At 49.4% G+C, this 17,022-nt stretch overlaps 7 protein-coding genes across 7 annotated transcripts; 5 read left to right on the forward strand and 2 right to left on the reverse strand.

Annotated features, from left to right (window-relative positions):
* Window positions 1–58: 58 nt before the first annotated feature.
* Window positions 59–2,153, reverse strand: N7443_010875 (N-acetyl-6-hydroxytryptophan oxidase ivoB; the record flags this gene model as incomplete). The annotated part of the gene is made up of 5 exons (XM_056890931.1): window positions 59–314; window positions 378–1,105; window positions 1,167–1,872; window positions 1,928–2,028; window positions 2,082–2,153. 5 exons carry the CDS (start codon window positions 2,151–2,153, stop codon window positions 59–61), a joined length of 1,863 nt encoding a protein of 620 aa, XP_056737422.1.
* Window positions 2,154–3,308: 1,155 nt separating this feature from the next.
* On the forward strand, window positions 3,309–4,334 carry N7443_010876 (intradiol ring-cleavage dioxygenase; the record flags this gene model as incomplete). Its single annotated transcript, XM_056890932.1, has 1 exon — window positions 3,309–4,334. One exon carries the CDS (start codon window positions 3,309–3,311, stop codon window positions 4,332–4,334), a length of 1,026 nt encoding a protein of 341 aa, XP_056737423.1.
* Window positions 4,335–6,152: 1,818 nt separating this feature from the next.
* On the forward strand, window positions 6,153–7,697 carry N7443_010877 (purine-cytosine permease family protein; the record flags this gene model as incomplete). Its single annotated transcript, XM_056890933.1, has 1 exon — window positions 6,153–7,697. The coding sequence occupies one exon, from the start codon at window positions 6,153–6,155 to the stop codon at window positions 7,695–7,697; it is 1,545 nt and encodes a 514-aa protein (XP_056737424.1).
* Window positions 7,698–8,080: 383 nt separating this feature from the next.
* Window positions 8,081–9,465, forward strand: N7443_010878 (MCT family MFS transporter; the record flags this gene model as incomplete). The annotated part of the gene is made up of 3 exons (XM_056890934.1): window positions 8,081–8,238; window positions 8,300–8,441; window positions 8,503–9,465. 3 exons carry the CDS (start codon window positions 8,081–8,083, stop codon window positions 9,463–9,465), a joined length of 1,263 nt encoding a protein of 420 aa, XP_056737425.1.
* A 1,361-nt stretch (window positions 9,466–10,826) lies between these two features.
* Window positions 10,827–11,805, forward strand: N7443_010879 (uncharacterized protein; the record flags this gene model as incomplete). The annotated part of the gene is made up of 2 exons (XM_056890935.1): window positions 10,827–11,352; window positions 11,411–11,805. The coding sequence occupies 2 exons, from the start codon at window positions 10,827–10,829 to the stop codon at window positions 11,803–11,805; spliced, it is 921 nt and encodes a 306-aa protein (XP_056737426.1).
* A 271-nt stretch (window positions 11,806–12,076) lies between these two features.
* N7443_010880 (sugar O-acetyltransferase) lies at window positions 12,077–12,923 on the forward strand (the record flags this gene model as incomplete). Its single annotated transcript, XM_056890936.1, has 3 exons — window positions 12,077–12,177; window positions 12,278–12,514; window positions 12,563–12,923. The coding sequence occupies 3 exons, from the start codon at window positions 12,077–12,079 to the stop codon at window positions 12,921–12,923; spliced, it is 699 nt and encodes a 232-aa protein (XP_056737427.1).
* A 275-nt stretch (window positions 12,924–13,198) lies between these two features.
* N7443_010881 (plasma-membrane proton-efflux P-type ATPase) lies at window positions 13,199–16,127 on the reverse strand (the record flags this gene model as incomplete). The annotated part of the gene is made up of 4 exons (XM_056890937.1): window positions 13,199–13,245; window positions 13,297–15,397; window positions 15,454–15,684; window positions 15,750–16,127. 4 exons carry the CDS (start codon window positions 16,125–16,127, stop codon window positions 13,199–13,201), a joined length of 2,757 nt encoding a protein of 918 aa, XP_056737428.1.
* Between the last annotated feature and the right edge of the window lie 895 nt (window positions 16,128–17,022).

The raw sequence follows: 17,022 nt of genomic DNA on the forward strand, positions 1-17,022 counted from the left end.
AAAATTTGGTTGAAAGGGTTCATTCGTCGATTTATCACATTATTCGTAAAATGTAGATTCAGCACTTCTCTTGACGTTCCATGGATCTAGAGAGAGATCGTTTTGCTAGAAATATGAGCTTTTGAATGAAGTAATAGGTTAGGTAGAATGGCGGGAAACAATTTCCATCTTTGCCACCTGTGCTGTACTGTGCAAAGATGGCTGCCACATCCTCGAGTATTTGAATGTCACGAGTAAACGTTGAGGCATGGGGCATCATGATCAGAAAGCGGAAGAGCGTGATGGTAGCTGTTAGTATGAATTGCGCATGGATCCTAATAAGAAGAAAAAATGAGCCCCTGACCGGATTTGAGACAACTAATGAGCACCTAACTTACCAAAAGGTATGATAATTAACGTAATGCTGAACGCGGGTCATGTAAATCAGCGTAGATCGCGCTGCCTCGTAGCAGATCTCAGCGCTGGAGGGGAGTGGTGACCAGCTTTGCATTGTGGGAATGTTGTGGAAATCACTTGCTCCATGAATCTTGCCGAGACAGTAGTAGTACTCCAAATGAATACTTACACCGCGGATACTCAGGTCATGGAACAGGTAGTCAGGGGCGCTCCGAGTTGCAAAAGCATCCGGTCGACACTCCACGGGGTATTCCATCTTCAAAGCGCTCAGTTCGTCATCCAATTCACGGATGAGTTGAAGACGCCTGGCTTCAGAATGTGCCTGTCCTTCTCGTGAATAAAGGAGTCGAAAGATCTTTGTTTTCAACAAGCCGAAGCGAAGATCTGATGGATATAGAAGCTCCTTAGATGACAATGGCTTAAAGTAGAAGTGGTTTTCAGAGGGTTTTAGGACGTATTTTGCAGGTAGATCTAGGTCGCAATCGGCGTCATTTAATAGCGGAGGCTGGCCCTTGCGTATGGAGAATTCTTTATCCATGCCGTAACAAAGCCAGAACAGTGCGCGTAAATGCTGGTTATGTTGAGGGCGTCCCTGAAATTCGGGAGAGGCTCTGACTTTGTGCCCACCCAAGTTGTAGAGCACTTGCACGGCAATTCCCAGTAAGGGCTCTGCTGACTGAGGTTGGCCGAGGGGACAGATATAGACGGCCTGTGATAAACAGCAAAATTAGTGCCCAGTTTACCCCCTTGAAATAGCTTGAAAGGCTTACCATCATCTTGACGGCCTCTAGAGTCCTTAGGTCGGGGGTCTCCATGAGAACCTCCGGGAGTAGAGAAAGAGCCGCCTGAGCATAGGCGTCTGGCTCAGCATCCGAAAAGGCTGGGTCATGGCGATGCATTTGGGTGATATTCGCGGTAAAGGCAATCAGACATGCTCGATTAGCAGCGCGAGTCGACTGCGGGTGGCTCAAGACGCCAGCGTCAAGAAGCATCTGCAGCGCATCGGCATCTGCAAACGGGAAAAGAGAGTACAGTCCACTTTTTGCGTAGTATTTGACGCATTGCTGAACCAGTGATACCGGTGGCCATTTTGCAGTAGTTGTCAACCTGGTTGACTTGAGACCTCGCGAGTGAAAAGATTCAACTAAATCAGAGATGAAATCGTCCAAATCAAACGGACACCCCGTGCGCCGCTGAATCTCAGAAGAAAAGGCTGCTCTGGTGGTTGAAAGGGCGCTTCCAAGCCCACAATATTCGAGATGCCACCGAAACGCCGCCAATGCAGCGTCAAGAAAATGCGTGTCGGGTACAAAATTCACATTGGGGGGTGGTTGTACAGCGAGGCTCTCAGGGGTTGATGGAAAGCTTCTGACTAGAGGTCCTGATATGAGATTTTCACTGTGGCCCGTGGACTCTCGGGCTGCACGTAGAGCTGCTTCTAGCTCTTCGACCCGTGCTTGAGAGTCAGCGAGCTCCCTAGCGCCCGTTAGTCGTGTTCACCTATTTCGGGTTCGATGTTGCCTAAACTCACTGTTTAATGCCCTTCCGCTGTGTCGGTGGCGGGGTGAAAGTGCAGGGTAGCCCCGCAAGATGACAATTCTCACAGGCAGGCTGGACTCTATCACAGCGAATCTGTAGGACCGGTGTTAGGCGTCAATGAAATTGATGGCCGGGAGTGGCTGTACCTTTCGGGTACGGCATAAATCACAGGCGCTCTTCAATTTGCCCCCACGCGGGGCGGCGGAAGTGGGTTCCATGGAGAATCATTCAATCGCAGTAAGACATAGGTCATCCACCGAGGCAAGGGGGACCGTGACAATGACTGTTATTGGAAAGGGTGGTGGTGATGCAGATTTGTCCCAGTTACCGCTTCTCCACATGCGGGCCGCGCAATGGCCAGTCCAGAAACAGTAGATGCCGAGCCAAGAAAGACGCCAAGATATCCAAACTCGGGGTGCTGAGTAAGCGGACCTGTTGCTCCGAGATCGAGAGTAAGGTACTAGACTCTCTAGGTCAAGAATTTCAAAGTGGTGCGCCTCGCCAATTCCTGCTTTTGAGAACAAAGCCCTACTCCAAAATCCGCGTAATGGTTCCGGGATACCGTCTTGGCAGGGGCCGGATAGGAAGCTCGGAATATCTATTAAATATGACGTTGGTTTGGAATCCATGGGATACCTCGGTATAAAAGGGGAACCAAGCAGATCAAAGCATGAGCGCAGCATATACAAACCTACAAATGTTGAATTGCAATACGAAATTCATTCAACATCGCGACTACCGTAAACTAACACCTGGGAACTCTACAATAACTCCGCTCTTCGCAGTCTCGCTATGCACACTGGTGAAAGACATTATTCATCACAACCCCTAGACCAATGTTTCATGACCCCATTTGAGATCAATTCTCTTGGTATCAATTCTGAACTAGCTCCAAGTACCCCTGCACGATATTTCCGACTAAGGATGATGTCTGGAGATTTTCTACTAACTAACTGGCTAAGGTTACCCCATGTATTCTTGGCCCGAAGGCCCATTTCCCCTACTACAGGGCATCTAAGTGCAGATCATTGCAAAATTTTAATGAAGATCTAAATGACTCTGGTACTTGCTCGAATATCTCCACACGGAACTTGTCTCGGATCCAATTATCAACTTTGTGTTCATCAGCTTGCAAATTCACTGGTGAAGAAGCATCCGCTGAAACTCCAACGCCAAGGGAGCCCATCCCAACAATATAGTCTGCTGACGACAACGGTGACGAGCTATTGCTCCATACTTATCACAATGAGACTTAAGCACGAAGTGATGGGAGTGCCAGAGGTATAAAGTTTGGATGTTTCCCCGGCCAGCTAAGACCTCAACCAGTTCAAATCTCCAATTTTCCTAAAACTTATTTCAAGAATATTTTCGTCATGCATTTCCATAAGCTCGCAGTTGTTGCCCTTAGTGGCCTGGCCATAGCCCATCCCGGAGCCCACCACGAGCACGACCCGCACTCCGTTGCCTCCAAGCGAGACCTCCTGCGCAACTCACGTCGCGCTTTGGATCTCTGCGCCGATCACTTGGAAAAGCGTGGTGTTAACGACCGGGCTCGTGCCCGTCGTGCTGCCATCATGAAGGCAAATGAGAAGCGGGCTATCTTCTCCCGCGACACCGACAAGACCGTCAATACCTCCCATCACTCGACCCTCCAAGTCTCCGCCAATACGCCCGAGTCCGAGCTCTTCTCCAAGAACCCCACCTGCATCCTCGCTCCCGAAGGGGAGGTTGGTCCCTTCTGGGTGAACGGTGAGCTTGTCCGATCCGATATTCGCGACGGTCAGCCGGGTGTTCCTCTTATCCTAGACGGACAATTCATCGACATCAACACCTGTGAGCCGATCCAAGCCCTCTGGTGGGACGTCTGGAGCTGTAACTCTACTGGTGTCTACTCGGGTGTCCAGAGCGACGTGAACGGTAACGGAGATGACTCCTCGAACCTGAACAAGACCTTCTCTCGCGGAATCCAAAAGACCGATGCCGACGGCGTGGCTCATTTCAAGACTATGTTCCCTGGTCACTATAGCGGTCGTGCTACCCATATCCATGTCATTGCCCATACCAACGCCCACAAGCTGGCGAACAATACTCTCACCGGCGGACACATTTCCCACATTGGTCAGCTTTTCTTTGATCAGGATCTGATTAGCAAGGTCGAGGCTACCCATCCCTACAATACCAACACTGCCGACATCACCAAGAACATTGATGACCATGTTGTCATTGTAGAGACCGAAGACTCGACCTCTGATCCTTTCTTTGAATATGCTCTGCTCGGTGACTCGATCGAGGATGGTGTCTTTGGTTGGATTACCCTGGGTGTCAATGTGACTGCCAGCCACGATTCCGATGCCTCTTACGCTGCCACGCTTACTGCCAGCGGCGGTGTGAGCTCTTGATTTGGAAATATTGGGGGTTGTTTTCTGGATACCCATTATGATCAGTAGCGATGATCTGATCCCTCGGTAGAATAACGAAGCTAGTGACCAACTTCATTTTGTCATTCTTTATTTATAGCGATTGTCATTTGTGTTTTTTTAAAAATATATTTAAATATTAATTTATCTTTTTTAGGCTCATATGGTTGGAGTAGTTTTGCGTATATCAGTCACCTGAGTTTTCCCTCTTATTATCCACAATCTTATATTCTGTAGTCTCCGCGATCGCAGCTGTGTGTGGTGACCTTACCGGCGCTGAGCGCTTGTCTTGCCTTCGACACCTGGGCGTTGACGAGTTCATGAACAACATCACTTGAAGCGTCCGCGAAGGGTACGGAAATATTGACACGGGGGCCATAATTGATGGTGTTTGGGTTGTAAATCAATCCGTTGCTGCTGCACGAAATGCCCAGTTGAACAAAATTCAAAAAATATGGCCGGTTCCATGCCCGATGAAGGAGAGTCGGGAGCACGCCGCCTATACTTATTTTCTTTTGGCAGCTACTATTACAATAACTTGCGTGCTTATGTCTTGTCTTACTGCGATTCTTATGGCACTTGTACCTTGCCCATGGGGAAGCCCAACATGCCGTACTACGGTTGTCACCCGTGCGGTCTCTACGAAATCTTCGGCTCTTACTACATATTCAATCAGCCTATTCGAACACCCGCTGACATTGGCCATAATGACATGCAATAAGGTATGTGGGGCGCATTTGCGCGCACGGGCAATCCCAACCCGCCCAAGAAATACCCAGAGGCGCGAGGGTATGAAGACTCTCTAGCCATCTTCGAGAAGTTCTCATGGCGCGAATTCGATGGAAATTCTGCTATGAATATCGACTATATTTCTCCGTTTATTAGCGATTTGCCCTGAGGGACAAGTTTCAGGTTGTGGAAGAGCTGTACCATCTTCCTTCGTATGAAAGCCCCCCCTTGGGTTTACACACGGCTTTGTTGGTACCGTTAACTAGTGAATTACCTGTCTAGAATAATATGCTTTCATGCTGAGAGGCGGGTTTTCATCTCTGAATTAACATCCCGTGCTTCTAGAATCTGGTCGGATCCGACGCACAGACGTGAAATCAAGTTTTTCGGACATTTCCGTAGTTAAATGAAAACACTTAGGGGGAGGGTGTAGATTGGTAGTGATGATAGCGAATGTCTCAGCCGCATCATGTTCATTCAGTTCGCATCAAGGTCTAGAAAGGATAGAAAAGATATGCTATCTCATGCCTGCGGGTGAGATAAGCTTAGCCGAGGTTTTCCAAGGTTCTGGGCGAGGCTTGGTATCGATAACTTCAATATTCCAAGGGTTGGACTAATTATGTATAGTACAATTTGGCCACTTCGATATGCAGATAGTCATATGAGCCGACTCGACCCTGAACATGGTCCACTCCTTTTCATAATACATAAGGAAAACAACATCGTATAAGTTTGCCACTTGCGAAATCCTACGCCCGATGATTCTAATTACAATTTTCGATAAGCGGAGTCCGTAGATAACCCGGTGACCATCCAATAAGGGGCCCGTGTGGCGTGTGTTGGCAGGGAATATCAGCCGAAAGGAGGCTAAGATTCAAACGAACCAGTTACACGAGCCAACTTACTGAATGTGGCTAACTGAATTGGAAAACGACCCCGAGATGGAGCTGAGAATTGTTCGCCCACACAAGCCTTATCTTCCCCCACAGCCTTTAAAGACCCACCGGTCCCCCCAGATGCACACGGAGTGCCGCCTTTTGTTTTCCCGCTGCTCCTAAGTAAGCAGGAATCATGGCCTACGATCCGGAGAAAGGCCTTGCGACAGGCCAGTACTCAACTGAAAAACATAGTTCACCAGAGGTGATTTCAGTTGACGATGCCCCCTCTCACGAGACCGGTATCCTGGCCAGAATTCGCGCCCTGGAGGCTAGGCTGGACAAGAAACTTGGTATAGAGTCTGATGCTATCGAGCGCAAGCGCGCCGAAGACAAAAGAGAGGTCCATTGGGTGGAGGAGATATCAATGGCTGCTCTGTGGGCGAGTGGCACGATGAACACCTCCTGCTTTGCGACTGGCTTCCTCGGCTGGGAATTTGGCCTGACCTTGAAACAATCGATCGTCATCACCATCTTTGTTTCAATCCTGGCTGCATCGTTGAGCGGATTCTGTGCCACCTTTGGCGCTGTGACTGGCTTGCGTCAAATCAGTGTCAGTCGGTACAGCTTTGGTTGGTGGCCTAACAAGCTGGTCGCCTTACTGAACGGTATTCAGCAAATGGGCTGGGCCGCGGTCGCGTGTATCACTGGAGGTCTTGCCTTAACGGCAGTTTCCGACGGTCACGTCTCTTTGATTCTTGGAATTGTCATTTTGGCTGTCGTGGCCCTGTTTATCTCTTTCGTCGGGTTGAAAGCTATTTTGATTTATGAGAGGTGGGCCTGGATGGTCTTCCTGGTCATTTTCCTGATCATCTACGGCGAGACCGGTGAATATGCAGACAATACGGCCCCGGCTACCGTGACTGGCTCCTCCTTCTCCGGCGCCGTTCTCAGCCTGATTGCGGTTGTTTACGGATCCAGTGCCTCATGGTGCACAATGGCTAGCGACTATTACGTCCACTACCCTGCCAACACGAGCCGCGTCAAGGTTTTCCTCATGACAACTTTTGGTATCTCAATCCCCACCTCAATCGGCATGGTCGCTGGCTGCATGGTCGCGTCCGCTCTTAACGAAAAACCGGACTGGTCCGCCGCATACGATCAAGGAATTGGCTATCTTATTCAAGAGATGCTTCATCCTCGCGGATTCGCCAAGTTCCTCCTGACTCTTCTCGTCTTGTCCGGTATCAATGTCAACGTCATCAGTATTTATAGTTCCGCCATCTCCTTCCAGCAACTTTCCAGACCCTTTGCTCGCATTCCTCGGTCTCTTTGGACCTTGTTCTGCTTCGCCTGTATTCTTGCCCTGTCAATTGGCGGTCGACAAAAGCTGAATGAATACCTCCAAGATTTCTTGAGTCTGCTGGGATACTGGTGCACAAGTTATGCCGTCATCCTGTTCGAGGAACATTTTATCTTCCGTAAGGGCAACTTTGATAACTATGATCTCGAAGGATGGAACGACCCAGCTAGGCTTCCGTTGGGAATTGGTGCGAGTGTGGCGTTTGCCCTCGGAGTTGTGGCATGGTGCCTGGGGATGGACGAGACTTGGTTTATTGGTCCCCTTGCTGCGACGATTGGAGATTCTGGGGGTGATGTTGCCAACGAATTTACATTTGTTGTGACGGCTTTGTCATATGTACCGGCAAGATACTTGGAGCTCAAGTACTTCGGCCGATAAATCATGTACACATGAATGTAGGTGCGCATGTGTCAATATTACTCTATTTTAATTCTTTAATTGTGCGTGCGTAATATTGAAATCAGATTAGATATGCCACAGCCCTATGTTTGCATCTTGACGCTCAGCCGCGCTCGGCGTCTCGGGGATAAACTCGGCTCGGAGATTCGGAATTGCCTATTCAGGAAATGTCTTGGGAAACTCCGAGTTTTGCAGAAAGAACAGATGTATGCGGCATCGCATCTGATATATAAGTTTAATTGTATGTACATCTTAAGCACTTGAGAGTAAACAAGAATTAGGATTTCGACTTTCAATACATCGCCTCCTATTTCAATTATTCTCGAAAACTGCCTTGAACATTGCGAACCAACCCGCACAAAATGAGCGATATTGAAAAATCTCCTACTATGGCGAGCAAGAAAGAGAATTCACCTCCACCAAAGCCAATTTTTCCCGAGGGAGGCACCAAGGGCTGGATGGCTGTACTGGCGTGTTGGTGCATCATGTTCAACACCTTCGGATACATCAATGCTTTCGGGTATGTCCACTCTTGGTCCAAACCTGAAACGCTGTCACGGACTAATACTAAATGAATATAGAATCTATGAAGCATACTATAAGAACACACTTCTTCAGAATGAAAGTGACTCCAATATCGCATGGATTGGATCTCTGCAGGTCTTCTTCATGTTCTCCGGAGGACTTATCTCTGGCCCACTTATGGACCGCTTCGGTCCTAAGGTAAGCACCAAATAATTGACTTCCTAAACTCTAGAAGCGCTCTAATCAATTCACGATTTAGGTCATTGTGATTCCCTGCTCACTTCTCTTTGTTCTGTCGGTCATGCTCACTAGTCTATGCACTGAGTACTACCAGTTCATCCTTGCTCAGGGCGTCTTTGGTGGCCTCACCAATGGCTTAACGTACACACCAACTGCGACTGCGGTCAGTCAATACTTCTTTGAAAAGCGACCACTGGCTATGGGTATCGCATCAAGTGGATCTTCTCTCGCGGGTGTCATCTTCCCAATCGCCTTAAATCGCATGCTCAACAAAACGAGTCTGGGATTTGGCTGGTCCGTCCGCGTGGTGGGATTCATTATGTTGGCCATGTCCATTATCGCCAGTCTTTGTGTTACTTCGAATGCACCCAAGAGGAAGAGCGGGGCGCCTTTCCTAAAGGCTGCGTGGACACACCCGGCATACTGTCTACAGACCACCGGGCTCTTCCTGGTCATGTGGGGTCTTTTTGTTCCCTTTTTCTATATTCCTGGATACGCACAGTCTATTTCTATCGATGTCGACATGTCGAATTACCTGATCGCGATTCTCAATGCTGGATCCCTCGTCGGGCGTCTCCTCGGTGGAGCCTTGGCTAATCACATCGGACGCTTTAACTCGCTGACCGGCGCATCAACAATCTGCGGCATTTTGATCTTCAGCTGGCTTTCCATTCATTCTCTCAGAGGCATGATTGCCTTCTCAGTCTTCTTCGGCTTCTTCTCTGGCATGGTCATCGGTCTCCTCCCAGCGACCATCGCAATGACGGCAACAAAGCCCAATGAGATCGGCTCTTACATGGGAATGGCATTTGGAGTCCTCAGTATCTCGGGGCTGACAGGTACCCCTATTACCGGAGCCATGGTCAACAGCTATGGATCATACGAGCCTGCCATCATCTTCGCTGGCGTGGTTACTCTCGTCGGAGCCGCAGTCATTTTTGGAGCACGAACAAGCTTTGCAGGAGCGGAGACCCTTGCATGATCACCCATTCATGGAACGGACCTAGTGCCGAAGAAAGAGGTAAGAAGGATCTAATCGTGGACCCGAGTCACAAAAGTTTTTACAAAAGGAAGTGTTGGACTGGTGTTAGCGGAAAATTTCCGTCGACAGCAATTTTAGGCAACGCAATTTCACCACAAGCATCTAGACATTACATTTGCACTCCAATTGGCAATTGCATTTGCAACTGCATTTGAGAATGTATACCACCACTCATAATAACAATATAGAGCAGAATTCATGTTTAATTGCCTTGTCCCCCTAGGTATTCCCAGGGTTCGTTGTTTTGAGACTTTATACCATGTTCCACCCGAACGCCACGCGCAAATGTAACTTGACCAAAAGGAGAAAAAGAAACAGGCAACCTTCCAGCTGCAATTCTGCTGCCTGAGAGCCTTCGTGTCAGAGGGGCCCTGAAACAGTGCCTATATTGACCCGAGGCTCAGTCCTAGAACCCTAAGGAGACTGGGGCAAAAATTCCTCATGGCCAATCATGGCACGTCGGAATGTCATTAAGCTTCGCAGGCCGTCGCGAAAAAGCTTGGCCCCTGGGTTTGACTACAGGGTCAATGGAGATGTTGCTGGAGATGTTGCATGCTGGATTGAACCCGGTTCGAAAATCCTTCTCTGTGGTGTTGGCGCCAACATCTGTCTTGGTCTCTTCTTACTCTAATGTGCCGCTTTTGGGGTATTTTCCTAGGGTCCTTTTTAATTAAATTGTGGGAGCCTGAGATCCAATTACAGTAACCTGTGCGCCCCTATATGCACTCTGCGTCCGCCGGGGCTGCTATTCGCCATCTCGTTTATTTCAGGTAAGCTGGAGGCGACTTCGCTCATTTAGTTCCTCATTGTATCATTCACGTGAGAAATGCATGCTCGGACTCCTAGAATAGTAAGGGTTAAGATGCATCTAGTTAGACCCTGCAGGGCGCCTGTGGATCGTTCTATTGCGAAGGGTAAAAAAAAAAGGGTTCGGGGCCCGAGGGTATGCGGATCGTGGTGTGGATATCTGGGGGGGGATAGGTAGTATTATTTTAGGGATTCAAATAGGCGCCTCTATTCAATTCCTCGGTTGTCTTGTGCAGTGACTTGTCTCTTATTTCACGATGTCTGCTTGACTCTCACCCTCGTTTCTTCTCAATTCCCATTTCTTCTCAATTCCCATTTCTTCTCAATTCCCATTTCTTCTCAATTCCCATTTCTACTCATTCCTCAATGCGATACTCGCTCTTGTAGTACACGTTTCCTTTGTTTGCTTTATCTTCCCGTCTCTCCCTCACTCACTTCTATTACTTGCATTCCTTCGTTTTCCAAGCTGTCTCTTTTAAGCATACCACGCCACCATGACCCAAATCTCCCCTCTGGATAGCAGTCACCAGGAGCCTATATCGCAACTGGCCCCTTTCGCCGCGCTGATCATCTCCATTATCCTGGTGGTCCTCTTCCTGATCCGCTTCTACGTCCTGGAAGGCTTTCTTATACCATGGCTTTATGGCAAAACCTACACCGAGATGAGTGAAACCAACCGCCGCGGCTTCATCAATCACCACATCGCCGGCGCTACCAAATTCGTCATCTTCCTTGTCGCTGTCTACCCATTCATTCGTGCCGTCACTGCTGGCCCGACGGTCTTCCACCACCCCTACATCCCCGGTGGGCCCGCGACATTGGGCGATGCCCTCATCGTCGTGGCCCAGATGTTAATCGGCATGTACATATTCGAACTCTTGTACCGCGTCAAACTCTCCCCCGTGGCAGTCTTGCATCACGTCGGGACTATTATGATCGGCCAATCTGCCATTGCAATCAGCTTGAAACTGGCACGGGAGCCAGATGCAAATATCGAATTCATTCTGTGCCTGGTGTGGGGTAAATTAGATCCATCTCTTCACTTGACATGACATGCCCACTGACTTCGAGAAAACAGGAGCCTTCGATCTGATTTCGGAGTTTTTCCCGCACATCGCCATCATCCTGTACCGTGTGTACCCCCATCGTCACTATTTCCTGGCCCGCATCTTCCTCCTTTCCTGCCTCACGACGGCGACCGGTACACTCTGCGAAACGATCGTGACCATGTGGCTCTTTGGAAGTCTGTGGAATCGTTGGCAGATTGCATTCAAAGTTGTGACTCCATTGCTTCATATTGCATTCTCAGCCGCCCAGATTCATGGGAGTCTTGTCTTCTGGCGCATGTATAAAAGACAATTGCGGTTCATTCAAGAGGAAAAAGATCTCGAAGAGGGTAAGGATGAAGGTAGTCTGTCGTTGGCGAATACGGAGAGTCTTCCGTCGGCTGAACATGTTGCTCGCGCATACTAGGATTACTAGGAAGGGTGCGACTCCAATTTTGCTTTGTTTGTGTACATAGATTGCATCCTAAGGTTGTGTATGTTGTGTGATATTCATCAGAAACTGCTGTTTCTCGGGGCGCGGATGTTGTTGCTCCGCATTGGCGCCTTGGCTCGGGTCTTCGTTCAATTCAACATCGTTTCTTCAACATCGTTTCTACACCACTACAAGCCCGTCAAGTGTTCAATTCTACCCGAGGATACGAAATAGTCATCTAGAGCATCTTAAGAGCATTTTTACTATGGCATCTACCGAGTTAAGACCCGACCTCATCGCCATCGCCCGCGACCTCTCCGGCGTGCCGATGTGCGATGATTACGAGAAAATGATATCGGGCATGTTGTGAGTTTTCCTCCACTCAACGAGCTCCACTACTTTGTAACTATTGAGCATTACATGTTCGATGTACACTGCCGAGACATGGATGCTAACCCGCCGTCAGGTACAACCCCCTCCTTCCCCGCCTCGTCGAGGGCCGGCACCGGTGTCGCATCTTGACAGGCGACTACAACCATCTCGACCCGCGCACAGTGTCGTCCGATAAGATCGCCGAAGTCCGCTTCGATCTCCTGCAGAAGCTGGTCGGCCGTGTAGGCGAGGGTACTTTTATCGAGCCGCCTTTTCGCCCGGATTATGGGTGCAATGTCGTCATTGGGCGGGATTGTTTTTTGAATTGGAAGTAAGTTATAGCGCTATCTGCTAGTTGGAGAAAGGCTTACGTGACTAGTTTGACGATACTGGACACTTCGCTGGTGATCATCGGCGATCGTGTCCAGATGGGCCCTAATGTAGGGATCTTCACAGCTGGCCATGAGACGAGCGTCCTATCCAGGCGCAAATTCATTGAGTTTGGACATGCTGTGAAGATTGGCGATGACTGCTGGGTTGGTGGGAATGTAGTGATTCTGCCTGGAGTCACCATTGGCGAGGGTTGTACTATTGGGGCCGGTTCGGTTGTTACCAAGGATATTCCACCATTCTCCGTCGCCGTAGGGAGTCCCTGCAAGGTGCACAAGACGATCCAGTCTGTAGAGGAAGAAGAGAATGATCCAGAGAACCCCTACAGGAACATGGTTAGGGAACTGTGAGAAGGATGAGGGTAATTCATTCATAGTTGAGACACTTTTAGGACTGGGAGTGACAGCTGGGAACGTGTCGCGTGCGAATAAGAATAGACGCAATAGGAAATATTGCGGCGACGGTCAACATTCGAGAGAAGGTAAAGCATCAAATCGATCGTGGCCTCCCTTTCCGCCCTCCCACTAAATGCTTAATGAAACAGCTTTTCCGTTTAGCACTCGTTCCAGTCATCCCCACTGAAGATCACATCTTGCCCCTTCATCGAACGTCAGTCGTATTGACCTCAAGAGGTCTTCTCGTGTTGGCTCGCCAGTCGCTGCATGTTGATCGCTATAGTTGATTAACCGCTTGTCATGATTTCAATCAGAGTGCCAAACTTACCAAAATCCTCGAACGATCGCTCCCTACCTTTGCCGCGTGGGCTCCGTCCGTGCATGATGTTGTCAAATGCTTCCGAGCTCTGCAAGAAGTTGTACACAACAAAGCAGACAACTTCCACTCCCAAAGAAAAGCCCCACACGCGGACAATGGTCACGATAGAAGTGTTTCTGTTTACAAACACACCGAAGATAACCATTAAAGTGGCCGCAATATCCACCACCAGGACTGCAAGGAAGAGCTGCAAGGACGGAAGATGCTTCCAGATGGGACTCTTAACTCCTCGAGTGATGAAGATTAACCAGTTCTGCGTAAGGGCGATCTCCAGAAAGAGAACCGAGTCACGAGCTCCAAAATTTTGCACCAAGCCTCCTTCCTCGCCACGCAGCAGCATGGTACCGAATGCAATCCAGGAACCAGCTGCCAAAATCATGCCCATGACGACAGCGATACCCCATAGTTTGGGTAAATTCCATTTGACAGGTGACTCTGAGTACGGCGCGTTGTCATAGGCAATTGCCAGAGTTGCAATATCGGCGAAGATGGCCAGAAGCACAACCAGGCGAAGGTCGAGGCCTTCATTCATGGTGGCGATCCACAGTCCGAAGAAGATCTCCAGATGTAAAGACAGAGCGATTCGGTAGATGACATATGCATACATTCGATGAAAGATCTGGCGTGACACCTTGATGGCAGTGATGATTGCAGATAGGCCGGGCGCAAGAAAGACAATGTCGGCAGCCGAGCGAGCAGCATCCGAAGCACCCTCGACCGCGATGCCTGTGTCGGCTTTTTTGAGAGATGGGGCATCATTCACACCATCTCCAGTCATAGCCACCAGAAGGCCGCGCTTCTGAAGAATCTCCACAACGCTGTACTTGTGCTGAGGGAAGACTTCGGCAAAGCCATCAGCTGCCTCAACGAAGTCGTTGACCTCCGAGCCGGGCATATCTCCAGCGCCGGTGACTCCGAGTTTTTCTGCGTTATAGATGTTGGTGCCGAGGCCAAGTTGGCGGGCTGTCTCTCGCGCAATTCCCACGGCATCTCCAGTCAGCATCTTGATGCGAAGCCCTAAGCGCTGGGCTTCGATGATAGTCTTTGCGGTGTCATGACGTGGAGGGTCTGAGCAGGGCATGATCCCCATGATTTGCCATACTCCATCGGCGCCTTTTCGGGCAATTCCAAGAGCCCGGAATCCACGGCTGGCAAACTCGGTGACCCTGGCCACGTAGGCATTCTCAATATCCACGGGAACAGGCTGGTCTTCTTTGACAGTGTTCAAGACTGGAATAGGAGCCCCTTTAACACATATGATCTGTTCGCCTTGGGACGATTCCACCACGGCTGTTACCTTCTTTGAAACCGGATCAAACGGATAAAATTCGATAGTTCTGAAGGTTTCGATCCGACTCTTGGCATGAGGATATCCTCTCAAGCCCTTAATGAAGACCCTGTCGATAGCATCAATCCCTTTCTTCTTGCGAGTGGCAGCCAGACAGGCTGTGAGCATGAGAGCCTCTCGATCAATCCCTGGAGTTGTGTAAGGCTCACCCAATGCGAGCTTGTTTCGAGTGAGAGTGCCAGTCTTGTCGGAACAGAGGACTTCTACTCCAGCTAGGGATTCGATTGCCGAAAGCTTCTGAACAATGGCAGAACTCTTGGCCAGATACGAAGCACCCACGGCCATGGTTGTAGTGACGACTGCGGGGAGGCCAACAGGCACCCCAACAACTGTGATGGCCAGAGTGTATTCCAGGATTTCAACGATAGAGTCGGATCGGTAGAAGGAGGCGATCCAGACGACAAGGAGAGTGAGAACAACTAGCGTGAGAAGGATCCTACCAATTTGATCAAGAACTTTAGTGAAGTGGCCAGTTCCATTGTCAGCCTTGTTGACCAGTTCTGCTGCCGCTCCGACAAAAGTTCGATCACCAGTATGGGTCACGATGAGAAGGCCGCTACCACGCTTGATAGCAGATGAAGAAAAGCAGCGGTCACCCTGATGTTTGTCCACTGCCAGTGACTCGCCGGTGATTGAGGACTGATCGACTTGTAAATGCGTGCCATCGGAAACGATTACGCCATCGGCTGGTACAATCGTGCCCTGAACTCCGATCAGTATGTAGTTTCTAAGATCACTTTTTCCACATCGAAACTCACATCATCCACATGAACGACATCTCCTGGCACGACATCCTGTGAAGGCACCTCAAACATCTCCCCATTGCGAATGACAGTGGCCTTGAGTGCCAGGTTCTCTTTGAGACTGTCGACGATATTACCGGCGTGGTATTCCTGGGCAAATCCGACGATGGCGTTGAGGAGAAGAAGTGCACAGATGACACCAAAATCGATCCAGTCTTGAAGGCCAGCAGCCAAGAGGGCTGCAACCTAAAAGTGATAATTAGCACATCCTGCCGTGGTAATTGCAACGCTGTACGAGGAATAGTACTTACCTCCATGACAAACTGCACAGACCCGACAAAGAGCTTCAAGAACTTGACGATGTTGCTTCTTTTCTGCTCATGCAGACGGTTCCAGCCATACTTTCTTCGCATAACGCTGACCTCAAAGTCTGTGAGACCAGTTGCCAGGCTGGTTTGCAGCAGAGTGTTTGGGATGGGTCGATCAGCTCCCGGGCCGATTGTGAGGACTTCGGGGTCAGGTTCTTTTCCATCTTCTTCCTCGAGCTCGGCAATCAGAGCATCGAGACTGTCCTCTGGGGTGATAGGAGTCTCTTCCTCGTCTTTCGAAAGACTGTCTTCCTTCTTGCCGCATGTATCGCCTGGGGGATGATTGTGGAGTGCTAGAGTCCTGGTATTCATGAAGTCCATGGGTCGAACCAAGTCGGCTGCAGGTGATTGAGACATGGACAGATATTTCAAATACTGGTAATAAATTATGTCTGATTTGAAGTTGGGGAAAACAAGCAGAGAGAAGGAGTGTGAAGAGAAAGCCATGGCGGTAATTGGGGGCAACACATGTCTATAGGGGAAGGTCCACAGGTGTCATGGCAGGCACGACTTCCGTTGGACAGACTAGTGATAACACGCTCAGCATGGAAGGGCCAAGCTTGCTTCCTCGTTACTCTGTTCATTGCTGTCAAATGCAGGCCTTTCCGAACCCTTTCCTGACCATTCCTTCGAAGGCCTTCATAGACATCTTCCTATCCTTCCTATAAAGCTTTTTATCACACTTTTATTTTACTATGATCTGTCCGATTCATATGTGTTAATCAATGCACTTACAAACCTCCTTGGGCTAAATGTGCAAGTAATCCAGTGGGTGTAGTTGTATACTTGCATGCTCAGGTGGACTCAGGTGGGAGAATGAAGACAATATGGGATGAGTACCATAAGGAAAACTCGCCCCTGAACTCCAAGAGTCATAGTTTGCATGTATTTTTATCTCTTGATTCATCCAATCGCCATGGGAATTCCAGGCAAAGATTCTAACCCCTCACGGCCTTGTATCTCAGGCACAATGTTATTACGTAATCACGTGGACGTCACCGTCGCGGGCAAATTGAGACGAACAAATCTGCAGGAAGTCGCTGGCTAGGAGTGAAAGACGTCTTTTGCTTCAGTCCTTGCTGCCAAATAGGGTCAGACTTGACCTTCGCTTTGGGCACGTTGGTTCTTCGGCCAAAGCTAGCACGCGCTCTCGACTCCGCAACACGCTGATACCGCCACCCATCAGCATTCCTCACCTCGCCTTAGGAAATGTAAG

Source organism: Penicillium atrosanguineum (assembly GCF_028827265.1).
Source record: "Penicillium atrosanguineum strain IBT 20685 chromosome Unknown utg000008l_segment0_segment0, whole genome shotgun sequence".
NCBI lineage: Eukaryota > Fungi > Ascomycota > Eurotiomycetes > Eurotiales > Aspergillaceae > Penicillium > Penicillium atrosanguineum.